Source organism: Sphaerodactylus townsendi, linkage group LG02 (genome assembly GCF_021028975.2).
Source record: "Sphaerodactylus townsendi isolate TG3544 linkage group LG02, MPM_Stown_v2.3, whole genome shotgun sequence".
Classification (NCBI taxonomy): domain Eukaryota; kingdom Metazoa; phylum Chordata; class Lepidosauria; order Squamata; family Sphaerodactylidae; genus Sphaerodactylus; species Sphaerodactylus townsendi.
Genome location: NC_059426.1, coordinates 33,588,929 through 33,615,266, shown reverse-complemented (window position 1 = coordinate 33,615,266; position 26,338 = coordinate 33,588,929). Strand labels below are relative to the sequence as shown.

The window sequence follows — 26,338 nt, the reverse complement described above, 5'->3', positions numbered from 1 at the left end:
GGAACCTGTTACTAAAATTTTTGGATCCCACCACTGGTTACAGTAGCCACAGGTCCTCCAACTTTGACGGATTAAGCCTCAGCCAGCTCTCCTGTAACCATTCCACTTCAGCCTCCAAGCAGTTGGCCACTGCATTCCCAGGGAAGTATGCCTTGTCCCCTCACTATCTTTAGGAGGCAGTTGAAAACAGGTTTATTTGCTGATAATGCCTTTTGATTAGTTCTTCTGCTTACCAGAAGTTTAACATTACTAATTTTAACAAATGTTTTTATTTATTTCATGTCTTTATTGTGTTTTATTGCTATTGACATTGCAAGTCACCTTGGGTTCCTCCAAGGTAGAAAGATGGCTAATAAATGTTTTAAATAAACACATAAACAACTTGCATGTTTTGTGCAGAACCTCTATAGGTCTCTTTTCCATGTACAATGTTTGGTATAAATTTCACTTAGTGTTTAAAAAATATAATTGCCTCCAAGGGTTAAGAACAATCCTTTTAAATAACAAAGACTAGAAAGGAAACGGAGGCCTTGATAGAGTGGTTAGGCTAAAGCAAGCACTAATAGTCGGTTAATCATGAATTGCAGGGTCATAATAGTCAAGATGCTAGGAATTCCCTGACTTGAATTAAAAAGACACACGGAGGATACAATTATAGCCATGTGTGAGTGTGATTCAGATTGGAGATGTGAGGATGGAGGGGGTTTAGCCAAACTGTGCACAAGTGGGAGGGTTAATCAAAGCCAATCTTTCCTCCCTACACACGGCTCCAATTTGAATAGGGTTCCTGCATGGTTTTCATTTCTTTTAAAAAAGCTCTGAGAACTTAATCAGGCCACGTTTGACCTTCAGACTGAATCATCTTCAGCCTTCAGTATTCCAAACAGTACGCTGTAGTTCACTGCCGGAAAATTTAGGAAGAAACAAATCCAAACCAACTGTGTGCCACGTATTACAGGAGGCTTGGAAATATATAGTAGATTAGAGAGGGATGCTGAGAACAACCTGGGTGCAGTGGTTAAAGAGAAGCCAGACTCAGTAATCTGGAGAACTGGTTCGTTTCAATTCTCCACGGTCCTCCACGCCAAGAATCCCTCTGGGTGACTCCCGTCGTATTGACTCAAAATTCTCTCAGCCCACACAACAGCAGCCAATAGCGAACACCTGTGAACATCTCTTGCCTTGAAAACCCTATGGCCATGGTGGCGAACCTTTGGCACTCCAGATGTTATGGACTACAATTCCCATCAGCCCCTGCCAGCATGGCAAATGCTGGCAGGGGCTGATGGGAATTGTAGTCCATAACATCTGGAGTGCCAAAGGTTCACCACCACTGCCCTATGGAGTCGCCATAAGTCAGCTGTGACGTGATGGCAGTTACAGAGTGATGGCAGTAACAGAGTGATACCAGAACTGAGCAAACCTGGGTTCGACTTCCTATTGTGCTATGAAGCTCCCTGGTGGCTTTGGGCCAGTGCCTATGTCTTAGCCTAACTTACCTCACAGAGTTGTTACAAAGATAAAGAAGGGGTGGAGCCAACAACATAGGCTGAACTTCTACAACAAAAAGCAAAATGAAAATGTAGAGGAAGATATTAAGTGAAAAAGAGACAACCCCCCCCCCCCCAGCTTTAATTCATGGGGTTGGTGCTGATATAAAAGACACAAAGAGATATTTTGCCTCCTTACTCCTACTTACTGCATCCTACCAACATGCGCTGTACCACCCAAATTCTGCATAACCTGGAATAAACTTTCCCAAAACCAGACAACACTATAAGGGAGGAGAACTCAGGAAAGATCCACAACCACTGGTACCCACTGTTAGTGGAGCATAGGATCCAACCCATGTTGTGAAAAAAATATTATGGAGACAACTAATGAAAATTCACAACTGTGACAACAACAAACCAAAATAGATAGCACATTTTAAAAGGTAGTGACTTACTCTACATTCTTCGTCCATTCCGGAGGGTTACTCATTGTCATGAATACACAATTGGTCAAAATAGTGCACATAATAAGCATGCTGAATAATGTAGAATGCAGTTAAGGAACATTAGCATTAAATCAGACAACTTATGACACAAAAGTTAAATCACAGGCAGCACCCTCTCTAATAAGTACTAGATACATTGAGTTCTAATACAATAAATGAATACAGGAATGGTGAAGGACAGCTGTGTTTCATCTATTGCAGCAAGATAGGTACAGATTTGTGGCACATTTAACAGCCAATTTATTGTAGTGCAAGCTACATCAGATGATCCTGTGGAAACTGCTGCAAGGTCTCTGTGGCTCTATAATTCAATCAGTTATGCTGTCCACACTCCTGCAAGTACACATGACCGAACATGACTCAGTATGTTTTGCCTGCAGACCAGTCCTAACTTTGTAACGTAAGTTTTTCTCCCCCCACCCACTCAAAAAAATCAACTGAACGGGAAGATTTTTTCCCCTTACGTTCTAGAATTTGACTTTTTACAGAATTACTACAGATTACTGAATATAAAATAATTATAGTAGAGGCAGTGACTTTATTTTTTAAAATATTTTTATTTATGATCTTTTTTTTCCCCAGTCATATTTATCATCCATTTTCACAAGAGCATAATAGAAAGGGCCATGTAGAGCATAATAGAAAGACCCATGTAATGTATTTGTTAAAGTGATCAACTAAGATTTGGGACATACAAGTTCAAATCCTCACTCTGCCATGAAGCTTCCTGGGTGACCTTGAGTCAACCACTCCACCTAACCTACCTCAGAGGGTTGTTGTGAGAATAAAAAAGGGAAGGGAGAATCATGTATATTATTCTTAGGTCCTTTAGAGGAATTTTTTAAAGCACAAATAAAAGGAAAATACTGGCATTAACAAGAACAGTGTGCATAATGAACTTTCCCTAATCTAACCACTCCACTTCACCTTACCTCTCCCCACACCCTTTGTACTTCTACAATCTACCTACATATGGCCCAAACCAACCAGTTGGCTTACGTGGCTGAAACATCTCAATGCAATCTAGGTACCCCAAAGATACAACTTTAACTATGTTCATAGTAGATACTTTAAAGGCATGAGCAATCAAGTTCAGAATTTCACATCTCTAATCAAATACATGTTTTATTAATGGGCGCTACTGTGAATATGTACATTAAAAATCTAAGTAATAAATCTAAAATTACAATTTGTCAATACTAAACACATCAAATACCATCAGGAGAGGAAAACACATTGTATTCACTGGGTGTTTCTTAATTGCATACAATTAGTTAAAACATCAGTGTCATCAAACTACCCAGATGAATCCTCAAGTGCCATCCAAAGCAGAGTTACACTCTTCTAAGTCCATTGACATAATTGGGCTTAGAAAGGTGTAAACTCTACCAATGAAGTCAATGGGCCTAGAAAGGTGTAACTCTGCTTAAGACATTACTTTTTTTTTCATGTACTTCTAAATATGCTCTTTTCCCAAAATGACATCAGAAAACATTTCAAATTTCATCTCGAGCATGTGGAATCAACTTCCGGAAAAGGATATGAATGTACCAAAATTTTAATAGCAATTTTTCTGAGGGGATTGAAAGGAGTTAAAATGTACAAGGCAGATGTGGCACTGAATCGGAAAATTGCCTTCCCTTTATTCAATACTATAAAGGTCTGGAAAATAAAAAGAATATGTAATGAAAAAAACAAATTATGTATCATACACAAATTAATATTTTGTATAGTTTGCTGTTTCATTGACTTCAGTAGAAGAAAAGGTTGTTGCTGTTCTGTAGTTCTGTAAAAAGTGGATTCACATCCATGTCTCATGCAACCCTTTAATTACGATTAAAATTTCACAACATAGCCAATGACTACCAGAAGTCTTCTGATTGTGACAGAGAGGCCAGGTAGGAAGGCTATTTCACCAATATCCACACAAAACACCCTGCTACATTTGTCTTCAACTGTTAAGTCATAATCTAACCCAGTGGTCTGCAACCTGCGGCTCTCCAGATGTTCATGACTACAAATCCCAACAGCCCCTGCCAGCATGGCCAATTGGAGAGCCGCAGGTTGCAGACCCCTGATCTAATCTAATGTGAGTAGAAACAGTACAGCCACTGTTTTCTTTTGCTTTCTTTACAATGAGAAATAGACTGAAGTGGATTCTGCACAATGTATTAATAATGGGTTGCAATAATTATAAATGAACTTGTTCCCCTTTTTATAAGGGGAAAATGTGTTTATTTATAACTATTGCAGCTCATTATAAAAAAGCTGTGCAGAATCACTCTGAGGGAGATAGGGTAACCAAATGCATAATACGCCAAACATCCTGTTTTCAATAGTTGTGTAAATATTTCAGCAGTGTGACATTTTCACTCCTGAATGACAAGCTGCCATGGCAAAACTGTTGTGGCCCCAAGCAGTGTGAAGGCGCCGCTTTCCACCTCCCTTCCCGAGGGAGGTTTTTGGAAAGTGCCGCCTTCCCATCGGCCGAAGGCACCGCTTTCCCATCCCCCCCCCCCACTCACCTCGTTCTCCAGCGTCGGTCTGGAGGGCTGCTGAGACCCGCCCATGCTGCCCTCTGACCCCTGGAGGTTGGAGGACAGCATGGGCGGGTCCCTGCAGCCTTCCAGACCGACGCTGGAGGACGAGGTGAGTGGGGGGGATGCAGAAGAGGCGGCTCTGTGCTGGCCTCTGCGGGGGCCACTCGCACACTCCTGTGCGAACAGCCCCCTCCCCTCCACCTGCATAATTTCTGCCGGTGGAGAGGTGCCCTTTCCGCTGTGCGGAAAGCGCCCAGGTTGCAGCTTGCTATTGGATATGAGTCTTACATGGAGATGACTGCCTTACTGCTTTACAATGCAAAAAGCTTCAGCAGAAGCTGTGATTATTAAACAATTGGAAGTTTCTTTTCTGTACATTAATTCTACAAACAGTAGAACTTTTCTAAAAGTACCGGTATTTGGAAAACTCCAGATATTTCCCAGAATACCAAACAGCTGAAGTCAACTGTAAGTAGAGAGAAATTTACTGATCCTGGTAAACACAAAGAAGCTCTTAGAAATTGAATCCAGATTCCATTCAGTCTTAATAAACACTCACTTTTTTATTGCTATAGTATGGGTCAAGGTCTTCCAAAGGTTCGGACACCATTCCCAGAGGAATGTCTCCATATATAAATGGAAGCGTTTTTCCTGCTTCCAAGTCACTATTCGGCTTGGGGCCATTTTCATCGTCATCCTCTGCACGATCCTGCTTCGGCTTTTTAGCTTTCTCCTCTGCACAACGTTTTTCAATAGCTGCAAGAGATTCTCTAGTAAAATAGCGGAAGCTGTCAGGTCCTGGTGGTACCAGCCGTGCCTGTGCCATTTTTTCATCCTGCACATTTAAATTACTTTTAGCCTATTGCATAAGAATGACCTGCAAAACAAAAAGAAACCAATTAAGCACATACAAACATTAGTTGTTAATTCAATCATCTCCTACTTTGGAAGTATAAAATTTACTTTGTTAAAGTATGTGGAGTTGTTTGGTGTTTGTTTTTTTAAAAAACCTACGCAGTTCTCACCATTGATTGTGATTTAATGTTTTACCTACACTTCAGTCTTCAAAATAGCATTTTTTAAGGGTACAAGTGAACTGGACATCTAGGAACTGCTGCGTCAATGACCAAGGTCCAGCTTCTATTCCAGAAGCTTAAAAGGGTATCCATAGATCAGCTACTCACCTCAATGGATAAGTTCCTCCAAAAATTCAGGAAACCAAGTAAAACTGAAAGTGGGTTGTCCTAACTGGCCTTCTGTACCTAAATGACTGAAACATATAGGGCTGTGGTGGCGAACCTATGGCACTCCAGATGTTCACAGACTACAATTCCCATCAGCCCCTGCCAGCATGGCCAATTGGCCATGCTGGTAGGGGCTGATGGGAATTGTAGTCCACGAACATCTGGGGTCTCATAGGTTCGCCACCACTGATATAGGGAGAAATCCTAAGAACACTTACTTGGGAATATGCCCCATTGAATATAATGAGACTTACTTTTGAGTACACATGCATAGAATTGCACTGATAATGTCACACCTTTATGAGGTAGAGCTAGGTCTGTTACCATGATTCTGTTTGAGCAGTCACAAATTAAATTGAACCATGTTTTTAAAACAACAGATCCTCTGTTATCACCCGGTTTCTCCCAGCCTTGAGCCGTGCACTTTTGTTGTTCAAGAAGTGCCAGATAAGAAAGAAAGAGATCAAAGAACCAGTACTGAAGGCTGGAAAAACAAAGGACATAACAGCCAGTTAACAGGAAGTGCACAAGAAGTTAGGAGACATATGTAAGGAGGCCAAGTCTAAGGTTACAAGGGGAGTCAAGAAAGCAAAAGTCAAGATGACAAGAGAAGATTTCAGTAAGTTTACTGGTTTTATTTACTGAATTTTATAGCTACCACGGTTTTATATACTGCAGCATCATTGTAGCTGACTTTATTTATTGCCACTTTCAATGTTTTAGACTCTGCTGTTTTAAACTTGTCCCATGTATATTTTAAGTTTTGTAGGCCAGTCTGAGTGACATTTTATTTTTAAAACATATGAATAAAATAAATACAAAATGGCTTATGTTGTTGTAGAAATGGAAAGCTGAAGCAAAATTTCCAAGGAAAAATGAAGTATAAAAGAATACTAGGACACGAAAGGATATCCTACCTTTATATTTTGAGGCTATGTCAGATCTTGAAACAGAGTCACTGATCCTGCAGGGATATTTGTTTGTATGGAATGTGTTTCAGCTGTGGACTACAAAATCTTCTTCTTGTCCTTCAAAATGAAGCGAAACATCCCATCCTTAACACTTGTACAAAATGCTCCTTCTGTCAGCAAATTCTGGCCATTGTGGTATATATGAACTACACAAAAAGAAGAAGAAATAAAAATTTGTTGCTTCTAGGCACAATGTCATTTATTTCTCCAAATTGAGAGAATAAGATTGAGAGAATTAAGATTAAACACAGTTGGAAAAAGTAGGATGGAAAAAAGAAACTGAACTATGACCAAATTCCCTCTGAAAATTTAATCTAGATACATCCAAGTTTCAAAAGAATTGGCACCTTTTCATCCAGGTTACAACATCCTCACTGAAGCATGTTTCTAGTGAAGATGTCTAGGCCTGCCCCGGGGAGGGGGGGTACCTGCTGTCAGGAGTGCAATTGTTAAGCTAGCAGCACCAAAATTTCAGAGTATCTTTAGGAGATCCTCCTGATGATACCACCCAGGCTTGGTGAAGTTTGGTTCATGGGGGCCAAAGTTATGGACCCTCAAATGTGTAGCCCCCATCTCCTATTAGCTCCCATTGGAGTGTGTTTTTTTTTCCAAAAAAGGTGCACATACAAGCAGGTCCAGGAAAATCCCATGATAAGGGGGACGGGGAGTGCCAGAAACGGGACTGATCTGTGTTCTGCGGTTCGGCAGTGGGGAAATTGTGAGGAAACCTGGATATGTCAGGTGACTATCCCAGGATTAATCGCCAGTGGGAAATCGCCCTATATCGATAGTCACAGATTTGACTGGTTATTTCAAATCAAATTGTGAATTTCAGCCTCTCCCTTCTTCAGTTCCTGATCACATCTCCTCTATGCCCATTCTTTTTTTCCATTTGAATAATTAATCTAGAAGACTCTGTGTTTCAGCATTCTCTGTTTCGGTACTGGGTGCTGTGAAGTTATAGTACCTTATTTAGGTTGCCTTCTTACACTTTGCCTGCTCCTTCCACATATTTTTGTTTCCTGCATTGCTTTTCTCTAGGATCTCAGCAGATGAAACCTGAAATCCAACCAGTGACCCACCAGGGACATAGGGACAGCAGAGGCGGAGCTACTAGGGGCCCAGGGGGTGCGAGTTGCACCGAGTGCACTTGGGAGGCAGAAAATACCCCCATGGCACTCCCTGGTGGCACCCCCTTGCTGCCCCCTGCCCCCACACTTACCTTTGTGAAACAGTGCAGGCTGGAGAAGTGGCCTGTTTCCTACAGGTTGAAAACAGCCTGGTGGGAACTACACTTCCCAGGAGACCTTGCGAGTCCCAGAGAAGCCCCAGGGAAGTATAGTTCCCACCAGGCCATTTTCAACCTAAAGGGAACAGGCCGCTTCTCCAGTCTGCACTGTTTCACGAAGGGGGGCACTGCGGAGGGGTTTACACTATAAACATATTTCTATAGTATATGTTAGACTTTTCTTTGACTTCTGAATGTTCAGAGCTTGGTTATTATTGCTTTTTTTCCTATTCTTGAAATGGAAAAGATATAAGCCACAGAACTAGATCTTTCCATATTTCCTGAGAAAGCTATTAATGTGGGTAGGAGGATGCAGAAATATAAAATTTCTGGAACTGTTGAAGTCACAGTGGGATTTTTTCCCTGAAATATTTGGACCAGGGAACTGAAATGTATATAATACTTTTTACTGATTCAGCAACATAAAGTACATTATTTATAACTTAGCATATAAAATTATACTATTTGGAATATTTATGGAATGCGAATGAATGAATGAATGAATGAATGAATGAATGAATGAATGAATGAATGAATGAATGAATGACAAATTAGTTTTCCACAGGAAAAAAATATAAATATACCATTACTTGAGAAAGTAATTCTACCTAATGTTACTTTTTTCATGTGTCTTATTTCCTGCCACCTGACAAGTATAAAAAAACCTTGAATGTAGAAAACAAATTCTGTGTAAAACAAAATGAAGTTTATTATTTGTATATAAATACCCTAATAAAAATACAATAGGTAGGACTACTAGTTAAAGTCAAACTTTGGGACACTGAAAACACTAAACATTATCAACATTTAAACAATACATAGTTTTGAAAATGCATTGTATATATGCATTTACTATACATAGGAATTATTATCTACTGCTGTAGTTAGTTTTACATAAGCTTTTTTCATACTATAATTTTGATTAAAACCTTGTCTTAAGTAGCATTTAACTCATTCCAAACAAGAAAATATTTCATAAAAGACCTTTTTTTCAAGAGCTCCCCAAAGTTTTCTAATTTTTTTTAAACCTCAATTTTTAATTTAGAAAAAGTTTTAAATATCTTTCACTCAGACCAAGAGACAAAATATTGCATAAAGAGGGCTTTTTTTGAAGTGCATCCCAAAGTTTCCTAATCTGTCAGTCAGAAAAATCTGAAAAAAGCAACATACATAGGAGGGAGCTGAGTCTTTTGAAAGACCACTGTTTTTATTTAGTATAAGCCCTGTATAAATGTTGTGTAGATTCTTTTGAGAACCTGAAATAAGAGGAATGTGATGTGAAACATATTTTAAATAAATAAATTAAAAATCTTGTGTCCAACAGATCCCCTCAAATGGATAATTGGTAGGAGAAGGACTCCACATAATACTCTTTGTTGCTGTAACTAGTGCCAAAGTTCACAAATTTTATACTAAGTCTATTTTTACTAATATTACTTCAGAGAAATGATGATGTTCCAGACTTAGAAAATGACTGTTCTGTGACAAGAATTTATGTCTTGGGATTGTACTGTCCTGCGAAACCTGGGGTCCACTATGCTGAATGCCACCCCCTCAATCACATATAGTAGCACCCATACACACAGTGACGAAGGGAGGGGGAACTGCGCCCCGGCCCATGAACTGCCCGAACACCCTCAAAATGCCCCGCCCCACCCCCAAAATGCCCCTGGCACGTGACCAGATGTCCCCATTGCAGCTACTCTTCTGCATACACATACTATTGCTCAGGAAACTTACTGATCTAACTATCTACCTTGAACTAAGAGAATAGAGTTCAAATTTGTGTGTGTGCGTTAGTGTGCTAGCCATAAAACATATCTCTGAAAACTTTTGTTAACACACTGCAGACAGGTATCCAGAAATGAGGCACAAGAAAAGGATATGTCTTAAGAAAGCAATCTCATAATGCTTATTTCACAAGACTCCATCTCATTACTCATACACAGATGCAGTCTGTACCTGCTAAAGCTATAAATGCTTAAGGAAGTTAAATGTGTGAATGTATGCATTTTCCCATGAAAACTGTATTTAAAAGCTGAGGTAAAACTGTATGGATATGCTTCAAATGCTACAGTTTTGATTGGTACTTAACAACCTGCTGTAACAAACATCTGTTAAAAATCATAACATACAAAATGGTCTCAGCATCAGATAATGAACCCAAGCCACACTCTTATCCTGTTCACCTCAATTAGCCTTTGCTTTAGATCCTTTAAAGCAATTTAATACAAATATTTTCTTGTATTAATCAGTTTTTTCTGGAAATAATCTCTCTCAGACCTAGAAACTGACAACATATCTTATGGTATACCAAAATCATTTAATATTACAATGTTCAACTTTCACACAAAGATTTTGGCTTGAATTCTTGAAATGAACTTGCCTTATTTCTCACTCTCTGGCAATTTTAGAATGGAAGACAAATAAAAAAAAGGGGAAGAAAGGGTACAAAAGATTTCACATACTGTCCTTGTTAATTTGAATTCTACTCAAGGAACTCTGATTCTAAGTTGGCATATCTGAGCACGGTAATGAATAGAGGAAGAGGCAAAATATTGGTATTTATAATTAATCCAGAGTGACATTTTCACAGAGTATCAGTAATTGATAAGGTTGTTTAATACTGTTTGTTTTAGTTTTGCTCTAGCAAACTATACAAAAAGTTCCAATGTCATTTATGTTTCACAGAGTTGTACAGTCGTTAAGAGTGTCAGAGCAGGATTTGGGAGACCCAGATTCAAATTCCTTCTCTGCCACAGAAACTTGATGGGTTACGATGGGCTGGTCACATCCTCTCAAACTATTATACCTCACAGGATTGTTCTGATGGTAAAATAGAGATGAAGAAAATGATGTAAGTTCCTTTGGGCCCCCTTTAGGGACAAAGGTAAGATGTAATAAATAAATGAATAATTCTGAACATATTTTGTTGTCACTGATCACAGTCCTTTCCAGAATAATTTTGGCTGTAGTCTACTAACTCCTCCAGACACATAAACAATTGCTTGCATCAGGTCCATATTAAACGACAAAAAATATTTTTAAATACTTGAGGGGAAACTGACAGATGTCCACAGGCCTAAATAGTGTGAAATGCAAACAGATGTAAACAGATGTCCACAGGCCTAAATAGTGTGAAATATGATTTCAGGATCTTGCCAATAAATAATTGCTAATAAATAATGATGTTTATTATTTCCATAAAACTTTTAATATATGAAGGAGATATGAAAAAGGCTGCCAGGTCTCTCACTATGGTGGGAAGCCTCTCACTGGCAGGTATCTTTGCCTGCCATCGCTTATACCCCAGGCTGCAGGGGCGTGTCCCCTGGCTTCTGCAATGAGCTGGAAGCCAGGAGACAAGGTAGGCGTTCGGCGATGGTGCAGCCTGTGTGAAGGCTGCGCCGCTGGCTGCCGCCCTCTCGGGACTGTCCATGTGAACGGTCCTGGGGGGGTGCGTCGGCATTGTTTATGCCAACACTCCCTCCCCCCCCCCCCGCACCGTTGCGGTGTGGAAAGGGCCTATATCAAGGGTGAAATTTTACTTCCTTAAGCACACACAATTTTTTTGCTGATCCAGCAATCTATCATCCTCAATAAATGTCCCAAGCCCTCACCTTTAGATTGACCCCTGAGGGATCTTTATTGTCTAGAGGAGTCCTCTTGAATGAGGGGACCAAACTGTATTCAGGAATGGCTTTAGATTTGTGGAGGCCCTGTGCAAGAGAGCACTACTAAGCATGCCAACCTCCTCATCCTCCTGCACTGTCTATCTCCCCCCACCCCCATTCCAACACACACACACACACACACACACACACACACACACACACACACACACTCCGTACCAGCATTGGCAAGTATGCAAGGAACCAAACAGTGTCACCACTCTGCTATATTGCAAGTGACTTCAGGGCATTGAACAATAAAATTCCCATGGTAAAAGGTCTGGAATCCGTGTCCTACGAAGAGAGGCTTAGGGAGCTGGGGATGTTTAGTCTGCAGAAGAGAAGGTTAAGGGAGGACATGATAACTATGTTAAATATTTGAAGGGATGCCATTTGAAGAGGGAGCAAGCTTGTTTTCTACTACCTCAGAGACTAGGACATGGAGCAAAGAATTCAAGGTGCAGGAAAATAGATTCCATCTAAACATTAGGAAGAACTTTCTGTCAGGGCTGTTTGACAGTGGAATTCACAGCATCTGAGAGTGGTGGAGTCTCCTTCTTTGGAGGTTTTTAAACAGAGGCTGGATGAACATATATCGGGAGTGCTTTAATTGTGTGTTCCTGCATGGCAGGGGGTTGGACTTGATGACCCTTGGGGTCTCTTCGAGCTCTATGATTCTATGATTAAAAGAGGTGGATTCTATAATTAAAAGAGGTCAGCTCCAATAAATACAAACTCATTCAAGTTCATGAAGAATTTGGTGAATTCACTGCATCCTAGATCAACAAATTCAAACTAAAGAATGCTTCTAGTCACACATAAATCAACAAACATTATGCATTTTTGTGGCATCTGAGGTCTCACAATATTTGAACCAAACTCAACTGTTTACATTCTCATATTTTGTCTGCACTACATTGTCTCATGTAATCTCAACTAAACTAATTTTACATCAAAGTCATGTGCCAAAATGACTCGGTGTTTGCATAACTTCAAGCCTACAATCAAAAACATGCTCTCATTCAAGATGGCAAGACTTCATTTTTTGAGTAATTTTTAATTGCTAATTATCAACAATTGTGGCGCTGGATAAAATTCCCCTGTGGCCAAGTGGCTTTTAAAGCTGTTTTCATTCTACAAACATCACAGTATGATGCAACACCCCACCCCCTGCAAATCACATGGAGTTCAGGATGCATCAATCAAAACAGAAAACAATAATTATGGAATCTAACCCAGAACCAGCCAAAGTTTAAATCCAGCAGGTAGATTTTGAATTGAAAGCTTGCTTAGAGCCAGAAAAGCAAGAAGAGGTAATGAAATACTTCCTGTGGGCTTCACAGCTAAGAAATGGAGACCACAGATCCCTCAACCAAACAACCTGCTTTTAGGGGGTGGGGGTGGGGGGCAACCAAAAATACCAGCTTATAATAGGAATGATAGCCCAAATTTCAGCTCCCACTGTCACCTCAGTCTTTAAGCAATGTGCAATACCCCTTTCCTACCTGAATTAAAAAGAAACGTTAATTAGTACATGAGATCAAATTCTGTACTCAGAAGATGAAATCACTTTATTTAGATTTAAAATAATTATGATGAGGAGGGGGAGGGGAAGAGAAAATAGTGCTGAGTAGATTTATAGAAAATTTCTGCTTAACTGAATAGATGCCATCCAACATAAGAGGAAGAAGAAAAATAAGAGTTTGGATTTATATCCCCCCTTTCTCTCCTGTAGGAGACTCAAAGGGGCTTACAATCTCCTTGCCCTTGCCCCCTCACAACAAACAGCCTGTGAGGTGGGTGGGGCTGAGAGAGCTCCAGAAAGCTGTGACTAGCCCAAGGTCACCCAGCTGGCGTGTGTGGGAGTGCACAGGCTAATCTGAATTCCCCAGATAAGCCTTCACAGCTCAAGCGTCAGAGCAGGGAATCAAACCCGGTTCTTCCAGATTAGAATGCACCTGCTCATAACCACTAAGCCTCTGCTGCTCCTGAATGTTTTCAACTCTTCACATAACCCTTCAATGGTCACAATATAAACTGATACGGATGTTACATTAGATAGCAGAGGATTCTGGATCTCATATTCATGCAAACCCTGCATCACAATAGTTAATGACAAAAAGGTGGCTATGCAGATAGCAAAATCACAACAAATAATAAAGAGTCTGCAATATAAACTTAGGCAGATTCCGTATGGGCCAAAAACAGCGGTGTGAAAATGGTGTAAAAGTGTTTAAAACGGTGTAATACTGTTTTCACACCATTTTCACACCGCTGTTTTTGGCCCATGTGGAATCCGCTTCAGAGAAAGCCAAGGTTTACAGCAAAATTTATAAGCCCCACAGGGATAGGGCAGGATGTAAATCCAATAAAATAAATAAATATTTAAAAAATGGGAAAGGTACCCCCCCATCTGAATATTCTACATCGCACCCTTAAGCCACAGTGGTCAGGAGGAGAAGAATTCTGCGGTGAGTAGAGTGGGGAAATGTCATCGGAAAATAGGATTTTTCTTCCCCACAAGCCCTTGTCATTCTTCCTCTTGTAATATCTGAATAGACCATAAGATTGGAGGAAATATAAGGTAAACCCCTCGTTTCCCAGTGATCACTCATTTCCAGATATGATCTACTAAACTGGCATGGTATAGTGCTGTGATGGCGAACCTATGGCATGGGTGCCAGAGGTGGCACTCGGAGCCCTCTCTGTGGGCACGCACACACAGAGTACGTCATGTGGGGGGTGGAAAATCATCCCCCCCACACACATCTAGGCTGGCCTGGGCCACTGAGCACGATATGCAAGCACTGCAGTGAGCAGGGAGGACTTGGCTGGCGGGCCTGGTGCCTGTGCTCCAGGTGGCTGCTGCCCGAGGGGTGGGGGGCGCAGAAGAGGCAGAGATGCTAGAGAGGCACAGAGTGGTGCACGCAGGACTTGCTGGAGGCTACAGCAGGCTGGCCCCTGCTCGAGCAGGTGGGGCGGAGGAAGAGGGAGCCAACCGTTTTTTTCTAAAGTAAAACCTCAGCATTCAGGTTAAATTGCCGGGTTGGCACTTTGCGATAAATAAGTGGGGTTTGGGTTGCAATTTGGGCACTCGGTCTCAAAAAGGTTCGCCATCACTGGTATAGTGGTTAGTTGCCAGACTCCGCCATGAAAACTGACCTTGGGCAGTCACTTTCTCCCACCCTAACTTACTTAGAATCATAGAATCAGAGAGTTGGAAGAGACCTCAAGGGCCATCAAGTCCAACCCCCCTGCCATGCAGGAACACACAATCAAAGCACTCCCGACAGATGTTCATCCAGCCTCTGTTTAAAAACCCTCCAAAGAAGGAGACTCCACCACTCTCCAAGGCAGTGAATTCCACTTTCGAGCAGCCCTGACAAGGTTATTGCTGAGAAGATAAAATGGAAGAGAGGAGAATGATGTAAGCTGGTTTGGATCCTCACTGGGGGAAAAGTAGGGTATAAATATCTAAACAATTATTGCTATAGTCAATAGTAAAATGCTGTCTCCTTGCAAAGGATGTGGGCTTGGCATAACTCTATTTCGGCACACTAAATTGGAATCTAGACCTAAGGATGAGCTTTCAAACAAATACGTCCAGATTTAATTCATATCAGACAGAAATATTTCATAGTGAAAATCCTAACAAAGTATTATGGTCATTGTAATCTGAGGCACCATTTCCCATGGGTTTGTATCTTTCTTACAAGACATGGGTGGTCTAAAATGTATGGATGCCACTTTTACAGATAGTGACCTTAAAATTTAGACCACCCCAAAAAAAATCATCTGATCAATGGGTTTAGATTAAAACTCATTGATTAGCAGGGTTGTCATCTATTTAGTAGGCATAACAACATTTGTGGAAGGTCTTCCCATGCCATTCCTTCCCCAACATGTGGTCTGAAGAAATCCCAAGCTACCTCATTGTTGAAGCTAAGCAAGCATACCTGATCACTGCCTGGATGAATGACTAGTGACAGTCACATGTAAACTACTCTGAGCTTTTTAAAACAAAAGTGCAATGTAAGTAGAATTATCTGAGTGTAGTGGGTTTTCCAGGCTGTGTAGCCATGGTCTGGTAGTTTTTGCTCCAAATATTTCGCCTGCATCTAGGGCTGGCGTCTTCAGAGGAATGTCACAGTAAGATGTGTTTCTCTCCAGACCACAGCCACACAGTCCAGAAAACTCATAACAGGCACTTGATTCCAGTCCTGAAAGACTTTAACAATGTATTAAGTAAATTTAGTTGAACTGAACTATCAAAGTTTTAGAACTTCAGGGCCACTTCTTATAGGCTGTTTTATATTCAGGTTCCAGATACGGAAAGTGCATAAATAGTAATTTTACTCTTCAAAATATGCCGTATTGTAGTAAGTTGCTTGCTTAGTTGTTGCCTGCTTTTAATTTGAAGAACAGAAGCTTCATTTGCATGCATTATGTGGCTTCTGTGATTTACTCAATGAAGCTATTAAATTAAATGTCCCACAGTGGGATTCCAGGATCGCACACCCATTTGCTCTCAACTTCTGGGCTGGCTGTACTCCAGCACAATGCTCCAGTTGAAGCTAGGAGAACTCAAAGCATTTATCATCACACCAGCCATTAATGGTTCTGAAGGGCTACTCCTCAAGCAAAGACTTCCAAGTCGCCTTTACTTTTCCTTAACATTGGCAGATTGGTAGGCATCTTAACACAGTGGCATGGATCTTACCACTCCTCAGTGCAGTTGGAAGCCTTCCTTCAGACTAAGACTGGATCCATGCCAATAACTTTTTGTTATCTGCAATGTCTTGCAGTATTATTTATTAATCCTCTTATTCCAACTATGCTGGATGCAGTGTAGCAAATGTTTATTTACTTAAGTTACACCCCACCTTTCTCCCTGATAGGAAACCAAAGCAGATTAGAATAGAATTTACTATTACGGCCTTTTGGCCAGCCATTAAAACCAGAATCAGAATACGTAAAGATACATAATATTCCAATTGTGCAGAGATCCAAGGTGCGAGGTCGATATATTAGATATCATTAACTTAAGCCATTATTACAAGTTTCATCATACAATCCGGTTCTCTATCTTAATAATAATCTTTGCTTATTGTATGCCAGCATACAAAATTTGGCCACCTTCTGTGATATAGAGGGAATGCGATCTTCTAATAAAATTCTTACAAAATTTGAATCTTGAGTTGGCTATAAATGGGTGTATATGGAGAATTCGCAATGGTTGAATTAAAAGCTCCCTTTCGCTATTATGAAGCTCACAGTGCAATAGAATGTGTGACACTGAGACCACTTCCCCTAAACCACAAACACAAGTTCTCTTGTGCCAAGGAATTTTTTTAAATAGTCCCATCATATTAACTGATGGGAAGGTATCAAAGCGAGCTCTTGAGAAGACCCAGCAGCTTCTTGCCGATGTTATATTAGATAGATAGGGAGCAGCTAAGATCCCTACCCATGATTTTAATGGTCTACATATCCCAGGTAATAAGGGGAAATCCGTTTGCATCTCAATATCATTGAGCCGTTGATAAACCATGGCCATTGCTCCTCGGTTATCTAATTCCAAAAGTTGCATTGGATCCATACCACACTGTTTGAGTTTTAATATGATTTTTTCTAGCCATCCAGGGCAGGGAGCAGATTAGATAATTCTTCTCTCATCCATTTTATCCTCACAACCAGTCGTGGGATCCAAAAATTTTAGTAACAGGTTCCCATGGTGGTGGGATTCAAACAATGGCGTAGCGCCAATGGGGCTGGACGGGGCACGACGGGGGCGTGACCGGGCATTCCAGGGGTGGGGCATTAATAATTTCTCTGTTACTGTAAAAAACTCTTACTGTAAAAAAAAGAGTTCCTAATTTCCAGCTGGTATCTTTCTGTCCATAATTTAAACTCATTATAGCAAGTCCTATCGTCTACTGCCAACAGAAACAACTACTTCTCCTCTAATTGACTGCCTGTCAAATACTTAATACTTTCAAATACTTAATTTTGTTTCTAGAAATCAAAAGGATACTTTCCTTAAACAAGGAACTTTACCATATTTCTAAAACATGTTTTTAAAACAGCCCAACAGGGAGAATTATCCCGTTTTCTACCTTCGCTAATCAGCCACATAGGAAACAACCGGACTTTAAGATTTTTGGACCGAATGGAATTTCTAACGGAAAAGCAGACCCAATTAGTAACCCCCTCTCGGCACACACAAATAATTAGTAACCCACTCTCGGGAACTCGCGAAAACCTGCTGGATCCCACCTCTGCTCACAACAGTTGTGAGGTAGTTTAAACTCAGAATGCATGATTGGCCTAAGGTCACGCAGCAGGCTTCCCTGCCAGAGTGGGGTTTTGAACCTGAGTCTCCCAGAGACTTATCCAAAGCTCTAATCACTACACTATTGTGATGCATCAATGTACACCAATGCACTATATAGTTCATTTATTAAAACAGACTGGTTTTTTAAAAAAACATTTTTTAAAACAGACTGGTTTTCCCACAATATGCAACAGGTTGGGTTTTTTTTTTTAAGAAAAGGCATTCTTGATTTCTATGGCTGAGAGATTCACTACTTTTCAGCCAAAGGGCGCAGAAGAACTATAATGCTGATAATTAGCCTTGTAACAAACCCACAAGCACTTTATTGTATCCTCTTCCCACCTTTTGCCACCCAGTGTTGCTCTTTGGCACATACAGCTTGAGACTGAGTAGATTCATGGCAAACTCTGTCTTCTTGAGAGACAGAACAAATTTCAGCCAAATGGGAACATGGGAGACAAAAAAAGTGAGCAGTTTCCTGCACAGTTCTAATAAGAGTTTGGATTCATACCCCCTTTTCTCAACTGTGAGATTCAAAAACCAATGTTTAAAAACTGTATTTGATATTAAAGAATAAGGGACTTATAAAATCAAAGGATTTAAAAGGTTTTTCTCTCTAGGCCAGCTTGTCAGCAGTTACATAGCAGTTATGCAGGCAAGAAAAGATTATATCACTAAGAAAGATATTGTCACTAAGGGCCAAGACGTGACAGGAGACATAGCTTATAGACCTGTTTGGCATAACTAGATAGATGGGATGGTCGACAACTCTACGTGAAATAAACATAGCAATTAAAAAATCAAAGGTTAGAATAGAAAGGAATCTAATCAGATAATTGAAAATGTGTTTTTCTATATTTTAATGAACACTGAAACGATAATGAGAGATATATTGTATATACTCGCATATGAGTTGAGTTTTTCAGCCCTTTTTTAAGGCTGAAAAATGCCCCCCCTTGACTTATACGTGAGTGCGCCCTGCTCTGTGCCACCGGCTCTCGCTCCGCAGCTGCCTTTTCTCTGGGGCAGAGGGAGAATGGCAAAGGTGCCCTGCTCTGTGCCGCTGGCTCTTGCTCTGCGGGAGCCGGCGGCACCAAGCAGGAAAACCCCTCTGCCCCAGGGAGAAGGTGGCTGCCTTCTCCCTGGGGCAGAGGGGGAATGATGGTGGCGGTGGCCTTCCATCCCCCTTGAAGTGCCTCCAGCACTCCAGCCTGGGCATTATTTTTTTTGTTTTTTAAGCCAAGAAAGGGACCCTTTCTCCGCTTAAAAAAAACTAACAAAAGCTGAGGCTGGAGCGCCCCTCTCTCTGAGAGCCTACTCTCAGAGAGAGAGGGGTGCTCCAGTCTCCTTTGCCTATGGATCATGTGATCCATGGGCAGTGCCAGCTTTCCCATCCCCCCCTCCCCATCAAGCTTGCTCCACCCATGGATTACAGGATCCATGGGCAGTGCCAGCTTTCCCATTCACCCCATCTCCATCAAGCTTGTGATGTTGTGATGTTATTACCAGTAGCTGCTGCATTTCCCATCCTTGACTTATACACGAGTCAATAAGTTTTCCCGGTTTTTTGTGGTAAAATTAGGTGCCTCGACTTATACTGGGGTCGACTTATACACGAGTATATACGGGTATATATCTACTTGTATTCTACTATAACAGTATTTTATTAGACTCAAGTATATTTGTCAACATTATTTTTAATCTTTTAAAGTGAATAAGTTGCATGTAAAATCTTTTTACCCTGGAGAAGGTCTCTCTCTCTCTGAGAACAAATATTCAGGAATGTCGGGAACTGGCTATCTTGATTGAAAACCAGAAAGCCAGAATTTAGTTTACTGTCTTGAATATTATATGGGTTATGTATATGCAGGTATGATTATGAACTATGGTGTATGTATTCTTGGAAACTATAAAAGATGAGATGGTGTATGTATTCTTGGAAACTATAAAAGATGGTGAAGTGTGACTCTCTTTGAGAGAGCTCACCCTGTCAGATATCTAATTCTGCACAGTAAAAATCTTTCTTTCTGTTTAAAGTTTGATTCTTGGGTATTATTTACTTACCAGCCTTTATAACGCAACTGCACAGGGCCAGACATGAGGCTCAAAGTGGCTTACAAATTCCTTCTCTTCCCCTCCCCACAATAGATACCTTGTGAGATAGGTGGGACTGAGAGAGTTCTGAGAGAACTGTAACTTGCTCGAGATCACCCAGCAGACTTCATGTTTAGGAGTGGGGAAACAAATCCATTTCACCAGACAAGAGCCTATCACTTTTAACCACTACACCACACTGGTTCTCAAGCAGCCTGGGAAAGGTTTAACCAGAGCTAGAAAGCAAATACATGCAGAGGAAACAGATCTTTTCCTTCATTCTCAGAGATTTCTGACCAAATAATCCACTGTTAAGTATGAAAGGCAAATTTTACCCAGTACTCTAGAGGACACAACAAAATGTTTTCAGTAGGCTTCCGTGTAGCAAACACCATACAAGATCACTTCCTCCCCACTTTCCTCCCCAATGTTTTCACACTGCCTTTGACAACTGTAGGACAGATTCATATTCAACTTGTCTGGAATGGAGATGAATTGAAAGACAATCCAGGAAACAGGCAATCCTTCCCAATAAACTTTTTGATCATCCACAAGGGAAAAATTGTCTCTGACAACTAAATATTCTATAGATCCCAAACAACAGACCTATAATATATATAAATATGTACACAGCTCTTCTGAGATATGAGGAAGTGTCTCCATCTCTAAATAACACCATGTTTTATTATAATACAAAATTAAATGTTATTTAATATTTTATTTTTTCCAATTAATACTCATTTTCATCCAGCTTTTCTTTCTAGCAAAAAAGATCATAAAATTGATCATGTTTGAATCCAAATGTAAATGTTGTCACAGCCATTCCTGATCTGTAAGCTTCTTGGCCACCAATGTCTTCTTTTAACCAGGAGAGAATGTCGAGGATGGCTAGATAGGCACAGATAGCAGCTTGGATCCAGCAACGTGGAAATGTAAACAGACTTAGCACAGTAAAACATCTTTAATATCCAGTGCTTTCCTCCCTATATGGTATAGTGCTCAAAAATTGTTCATATGGCACCCAGAGCAAACAGAAGCACAGCTCGTGATATGCTATGACTAGCTTAGCACAAGGTGCTAACAAGAGGGGCTTTTCCACACTTCCGCTTATGCAATGATCCTAGAATGCAGAAATTTTCCAGTCGCTCCAAATGATTAGCAAATGCCTTACAAATCTGCAGGAAGGAGACATTTGGCGCTCAAACACTATTACACTTCAGATACCTTCTGCTGTATTTTGCCTGTGGGAGTATAACCGCAGTATAGAATCACATATGTATCCTGTCTGGAAGATGTGCAGCACATGAGAAGAACAATTTGGTACAGCCCAATCTATTTCGTGTTTGCTCAGAAATAAGTCTCTTGAGTTCAATGGGGCTGACTGCTTTGCCACCCGAGGGCGGGACCGTTACTGCTCAGAGTCCCAAACCAAAATTAACGACACGACACTCTGAACAGCCATAGCCAAACCGTTTTTATTGACAAAGGATGAAAAAAAGTGTGAGGCGCAGCATGGGATCTGATCTGAACACTGGGCAGCCCGAAAGCTGTCCCCCAGTGAAACCTTCCTCCAACCCGCCAGTTGGAGGAAATAGATAACCTTGCGCAGTACCAGTGGAACCCAGCCGGGCGGAAACCACTTTCTGGAGATCCATTTTTGCGCAGCGCAGCGACAGTGGAACTCAGCTGGGCGGCAGACACTTTCTGAAGAACCACTTTATCGCTAAGAGGCACAAGCCACAGTAGCCCACGCCTGGGCATCCTGCCCCATGACTTGCTCCACCCCAAACCTCTTAAGGAGATACCACCAAAGAGGGTTAGCACCACAGCTCCCTCACCACCAGATCAGTTCCTATGCGCCAACCGCCGGCTTGACTATGACATCAGACGCATGCATTAACAGTGTATAAAGGGGTGAGGTGGGTGGGAAATTTGGCGCAGCAGCATAGAGGAAGGAGGGGACCAGAGCGGTAGAAGCCTTATAAGCCCGTCCCTCCTGCTGCGCGGCGTCATGACGTGGATGCCCATAGAGGGTATGGCCACCCCCTGTCTTTCACCCTACTAAGGGCAGGCAGGGCAGGGCTTCCAGCAATCCCCTTCCCGGGCATAAATGGCGGGCCCCGGTGATTCAGAGCTGCTCTTTATAACTGTACATAATAAGCTGTACATAATATGGCGTTCACCTGCCTTGTGTTCTCTCCAGCAAGAAAAAGAAAATACCACTACGACCTCTCTCACACCAATCTGGTACTCATCAGCTGCCTGCAACTATCTTCACTAACAGATTTTCCTTTTCTCTGACAGCGATCATCTTGTGAAATGGACCTGACAGAAAGACCACGGTGAGGGTAAACAAGTAAGGCTGTATTTTCATACATTTGATGAAACGACTGATTTCAGTGGGACTTTCTTCTCAGTAAACATACACTGGATCTGGCTCTATGCCTCACTTGTGGCATGTGCGAACGAGAGGCAGAAGACATTTAGTAACCAAAACACTGACTGCGGGATGTTAGTCATTTCATGTCAACATCCCACATGTCTGTGAGTCTTTTTATCTACCTGCTTCTGAAACTGCTTTGGTGGTGAGGGAAGTACAGATACCCGGGAAATGATAAGGACCCTGCAATCTTCCATCTTGGGAGATCTCAAAGTATCCTTCACCAAGAAACTACACATAGAAATAACATTATTTTCTCCTTGCTTTGCAGTCAGCAATTACCTCAAAACCATATGAATCCATACCTTCATGCCTAGCAACCAATATACTAACAAGAGGGACAGAATGCATAAGAGACCTGGAAGCAGATTCAGGCCTCTTCCACACTTGCAGAACAATGCACTTTCAATCCACTTTCACAACTGTTTGAAAATGGATTTTGCTATTTTGCACAGAAAAATCCAGCGGCAAAGTGGATTGAAAGTGGATTGAAAGTGGATTATTCTGCATGTGCGGAGGGGACCTCAGAGGAGAATGTGGGCACTGCTGCAGAAGGGAAATACAACCAAATGTATCAGCCGCACAACTTGAAAAAGCTAGAGGAACCATGGCCCACAATTTGGGACAAGCAATACCAAGACCTGTTTATGATGTAAGATATCCACAGCTAGTTCCATACAGATTCCCACCATTTTCTGGGCACCTCTAGTGCATATAATTCTAATACAGATATTTGTTTTCCAAAAATGAATCTGAAGTTAATTTGCTTTTCAAAATTGCAAAGGCCTAAGTGGCATTTCACAGTGTGCAACCAGTTTGCTCCCCTTTATTTGTGATGCAAAACAAATGACGCCAACGACATTTATGCAATGCGATTAACCTATCTACTTACTAGACATCTCTCAAAATGTTCAATTTAACCTCGCATAAAAACGTTAGTCGACACCATGTGCCAAAATGGTGAGGAAAATGTTGTTATACTTTGGCTTCCCCAGATTTCTGGGGAAATGAAGGTGCACAATAAGATTCTCCTGCAATTTCTTGGGATATCAGAGGAGACTGGTGGGAAATTATATTTTGAACGGCTGTCAGATTAACCCTTTGCCTTGAGATTCTTCATCTTCAGATCTTGTGCAAATCCTTCCCTCACAGGCTCACTAGTGTGTTGTGGCACACATAGCGTTTCCATAACAAGACAACCATCTCCTTCCTTGGAGCAAGGGCAATTTAAAAATAACCGATAGCACAAAGAGCTAACAGTGCAATCCTAAACAGAATTTCACCTTTCTAAGCCCTTTGACGTCAATGCATCTAGAAGGGTATCATTCTGTTTAGGAGTAACTGGGAGCTTGTTTGGAGCGTCAATGAACTCCAAAGGGTGTAACTCTGAGTAATGTAAATGTCACACTGCTTCCTTTGAATCAGGACTTACATGAAGGGACAAATGTGGCAAGGCCATGCCTTGAGTTCATCATCTGAATAAACCCTAAGTATATGAATTAGCCTAGAAGTAATAATCCTCACCCAGGATAAGAATCTGACAGAGCGCAGACATAGCTAATTAACGATGGACTTCAATAAGTGATCCATGCTGTTTATGACATATTAGCTCATACCTGCCCTCGGCTAAAAAAGAAACTGAAGACAACTCGTAGACATAAGAAGATCTATAGAGATACATAGGCCACCCTCCAAGGCTTTGCTCAAGAGTAGTGGCACCAACGTCAACTATGGAGACTTCTCTACAAAGAAAAATAACCAGAGAACTGCAGTCATAGTAGCTGCACGTCAGGGAATAAAAGTATGAAGCATCACAAACAGCATCACCTTCATAACAGAAAAAGGCCTAGAAAGCATTTTTTCCAAAAGAAAAATTACATTCTCCATACTGTCATTTCTTGTTTCTTCACAAATAATTCATTTCAAACAAAACGTGCAGAAGTGCCAATGCAAAATAAAGTAATATTTTAATCCTTTTATATTTCAGAAGCATTTTTTTAAAAAAAAATATAAACAATCCATAGCTCACATTAGTGAGAACAATCAAGACATATCTACAGGTAAGATTTAGACATCGTCTGCAAATGTGCTAGATGCTGTAAAAACATGAATTCCATTCATCCACACAACACTATTTTCTATGGGAACTAACCTCCAGGGCTACCCTCCTGGTATCTAAAATCCAGGCCATAATTCTGAAGACTCCTGTTGCTTACACAGGATATCATTCTATTTCGACAGTCATCTGTAACATACATTTTATTTTACAATGAATCTGAAGAAAATAATAATTTCTATATTACAATCTTCCCGGAGCCAAACACGACAATAAATTTTCTACGTAACTAATAAGCCTACAAATTCAAATCGGCAATTGATTCTGTATTATTGGTTATACGCCCCAGTACAACAAAACACTTTTAGAATTGAAGCCAATTTAGGTTCAGCAAACAAGTAGGAAGGAGGCATATTTGTGCAGATAAATAGAAAAGACACAGTGAAAATATTTGTAATGTCTTTCCTTAGGGGCCTTTCGAGAGAAGGGGGTTACATGATGGATTGAAATGGGCCTCTCTTTTTCACCACTAATCGGAATATCAAAATTGCATGGCCTTCTTTATGTCACAGTGGTAAAATAAAGCATTTGGCACACAATACTGTAATATTTTAATAACCTAGGAAATTGGATTCCTCTTCTGAAAACAGACTGAAAATGGAAAAGATGAATTCTGTATACTCTGTACACATTTGCTCCCTGTAGCACTTGAATGTGATAGCTTTGTAGCTATACTGAAACTGACACCCCCCCCCTCCAATACTAAGCACAAGTACACTCATATTTTTTCCCCTTAGGAGCAACATGACCTCCATTGGAGACGTAAAGCATTCCCTGTGTCTTTTCATTGTAAATAAATTTCCAGTTCACAATTTGATCCAATCTTTAGGCAAACACACACACAAAAGAACAATAAATGAATATTCATAGGTCACTCTAAGGTTTTAAGCAGGTAGAAAGCAGGAAAGGAAGCAGGAAAAACCCACCAGCCCAATATCATTACAACCAGGCAGCTCAAAATGGCTTTAAGTGCTTCCAATTTCTCTTTACATTCATCTATACCGTTTCCAGAGGCTAAAATCTAATGCACAATTTTCTGTGAAGATTTCAGGTTGCTAAGATCCATCGTCTGCATGAGGAAATGGCTTGCCAGCCAGCTTACCTGGTAAAGAAGGGAGGGACATATCAAAGCACAGCATCCAGGCAAGAGGACCACGTTTTTTTAAAAAAAGAATGCTTCCTATTGTAATTATCCAGGTTTCTAACCATGAAGCTTTAAACATTCATGCTAATTTTCTGCAGTTCTCAGTGGAAAAGGGAGAGAAAAACACAGAGACCTTTCCAGAATCCTCTTTGCCTCTGCCTCTGCTTCCTGTTCTCAGGCTCACTCTATGGTACCCAACATATATCAGAAAACAGCTCATTATGAGTTGGGGAGGGGGAGAGGTGGGGACGAGGAAAGATGGGGTGGGCGAGGCGGCATCTAACGTGGCAGCTCCATCTGCTGGTAAAGAGAACGAATACATGAGAACTACCAGCTTTTAAAGAGTGATCTTGAATCAACAGATCCAGAGCTGTGTTCCTCCAGGCAAGAAAGAAGTACACAGAAAGCCAACCAGTGCCAAGAGATGCTACAGAATACCCTGCAAATGGCATAAGCTCCTGCTTTAGAAACCCAAAGGAAACAGGAAAACAGCAAAG

General features: G+C 41.0%; 1 protein-coding gene across 1 annotated transcript in view; it reads right to left on the bottom strand.

The window, feature by feature from the left end:
• The window catches only part of LOC125426220 (sodium channel protein type 2 subunit alpha-like), a 93,894-nt gene extending 67,883 nt beyond the window's left edge, over nucleotides 1-26,011 (bottom strand). Inside the window, exons 1-5 of the mRNA XM_048484478.1 lie at nucleotides 25,800-26,011; nucleotides 6,701-6,900; nucleotides 5,099-5,416; nucleotides 3,543-3,661; nucleotides 1,949-2,038 (exon numbers count right to left, since the gene is read on the bottom strand). Of these exons, the coding sequence (XP_048340435.1) occupies nucleotides 1,949-2,038; nucleotides 3,543-3,661; nucleotides 5,099-5,365 (476 nt within the window). The 5' untranslated portion in view covers nucleotides 5,366-5,416; nucleotides 6,701-6,900; nucleotides 25,800-26,011. The remainder of the gene's footprint in view (nucleotides 1-1,948; nucleotides 2,039-3,542; nucleotides 3,662-5,098; nucleotides 5,417-6,700; nucleotides 6,901-25,799) is intronic.
• Nucleotides 26,012-26,338: the final 327 nt, after the last annotated feature.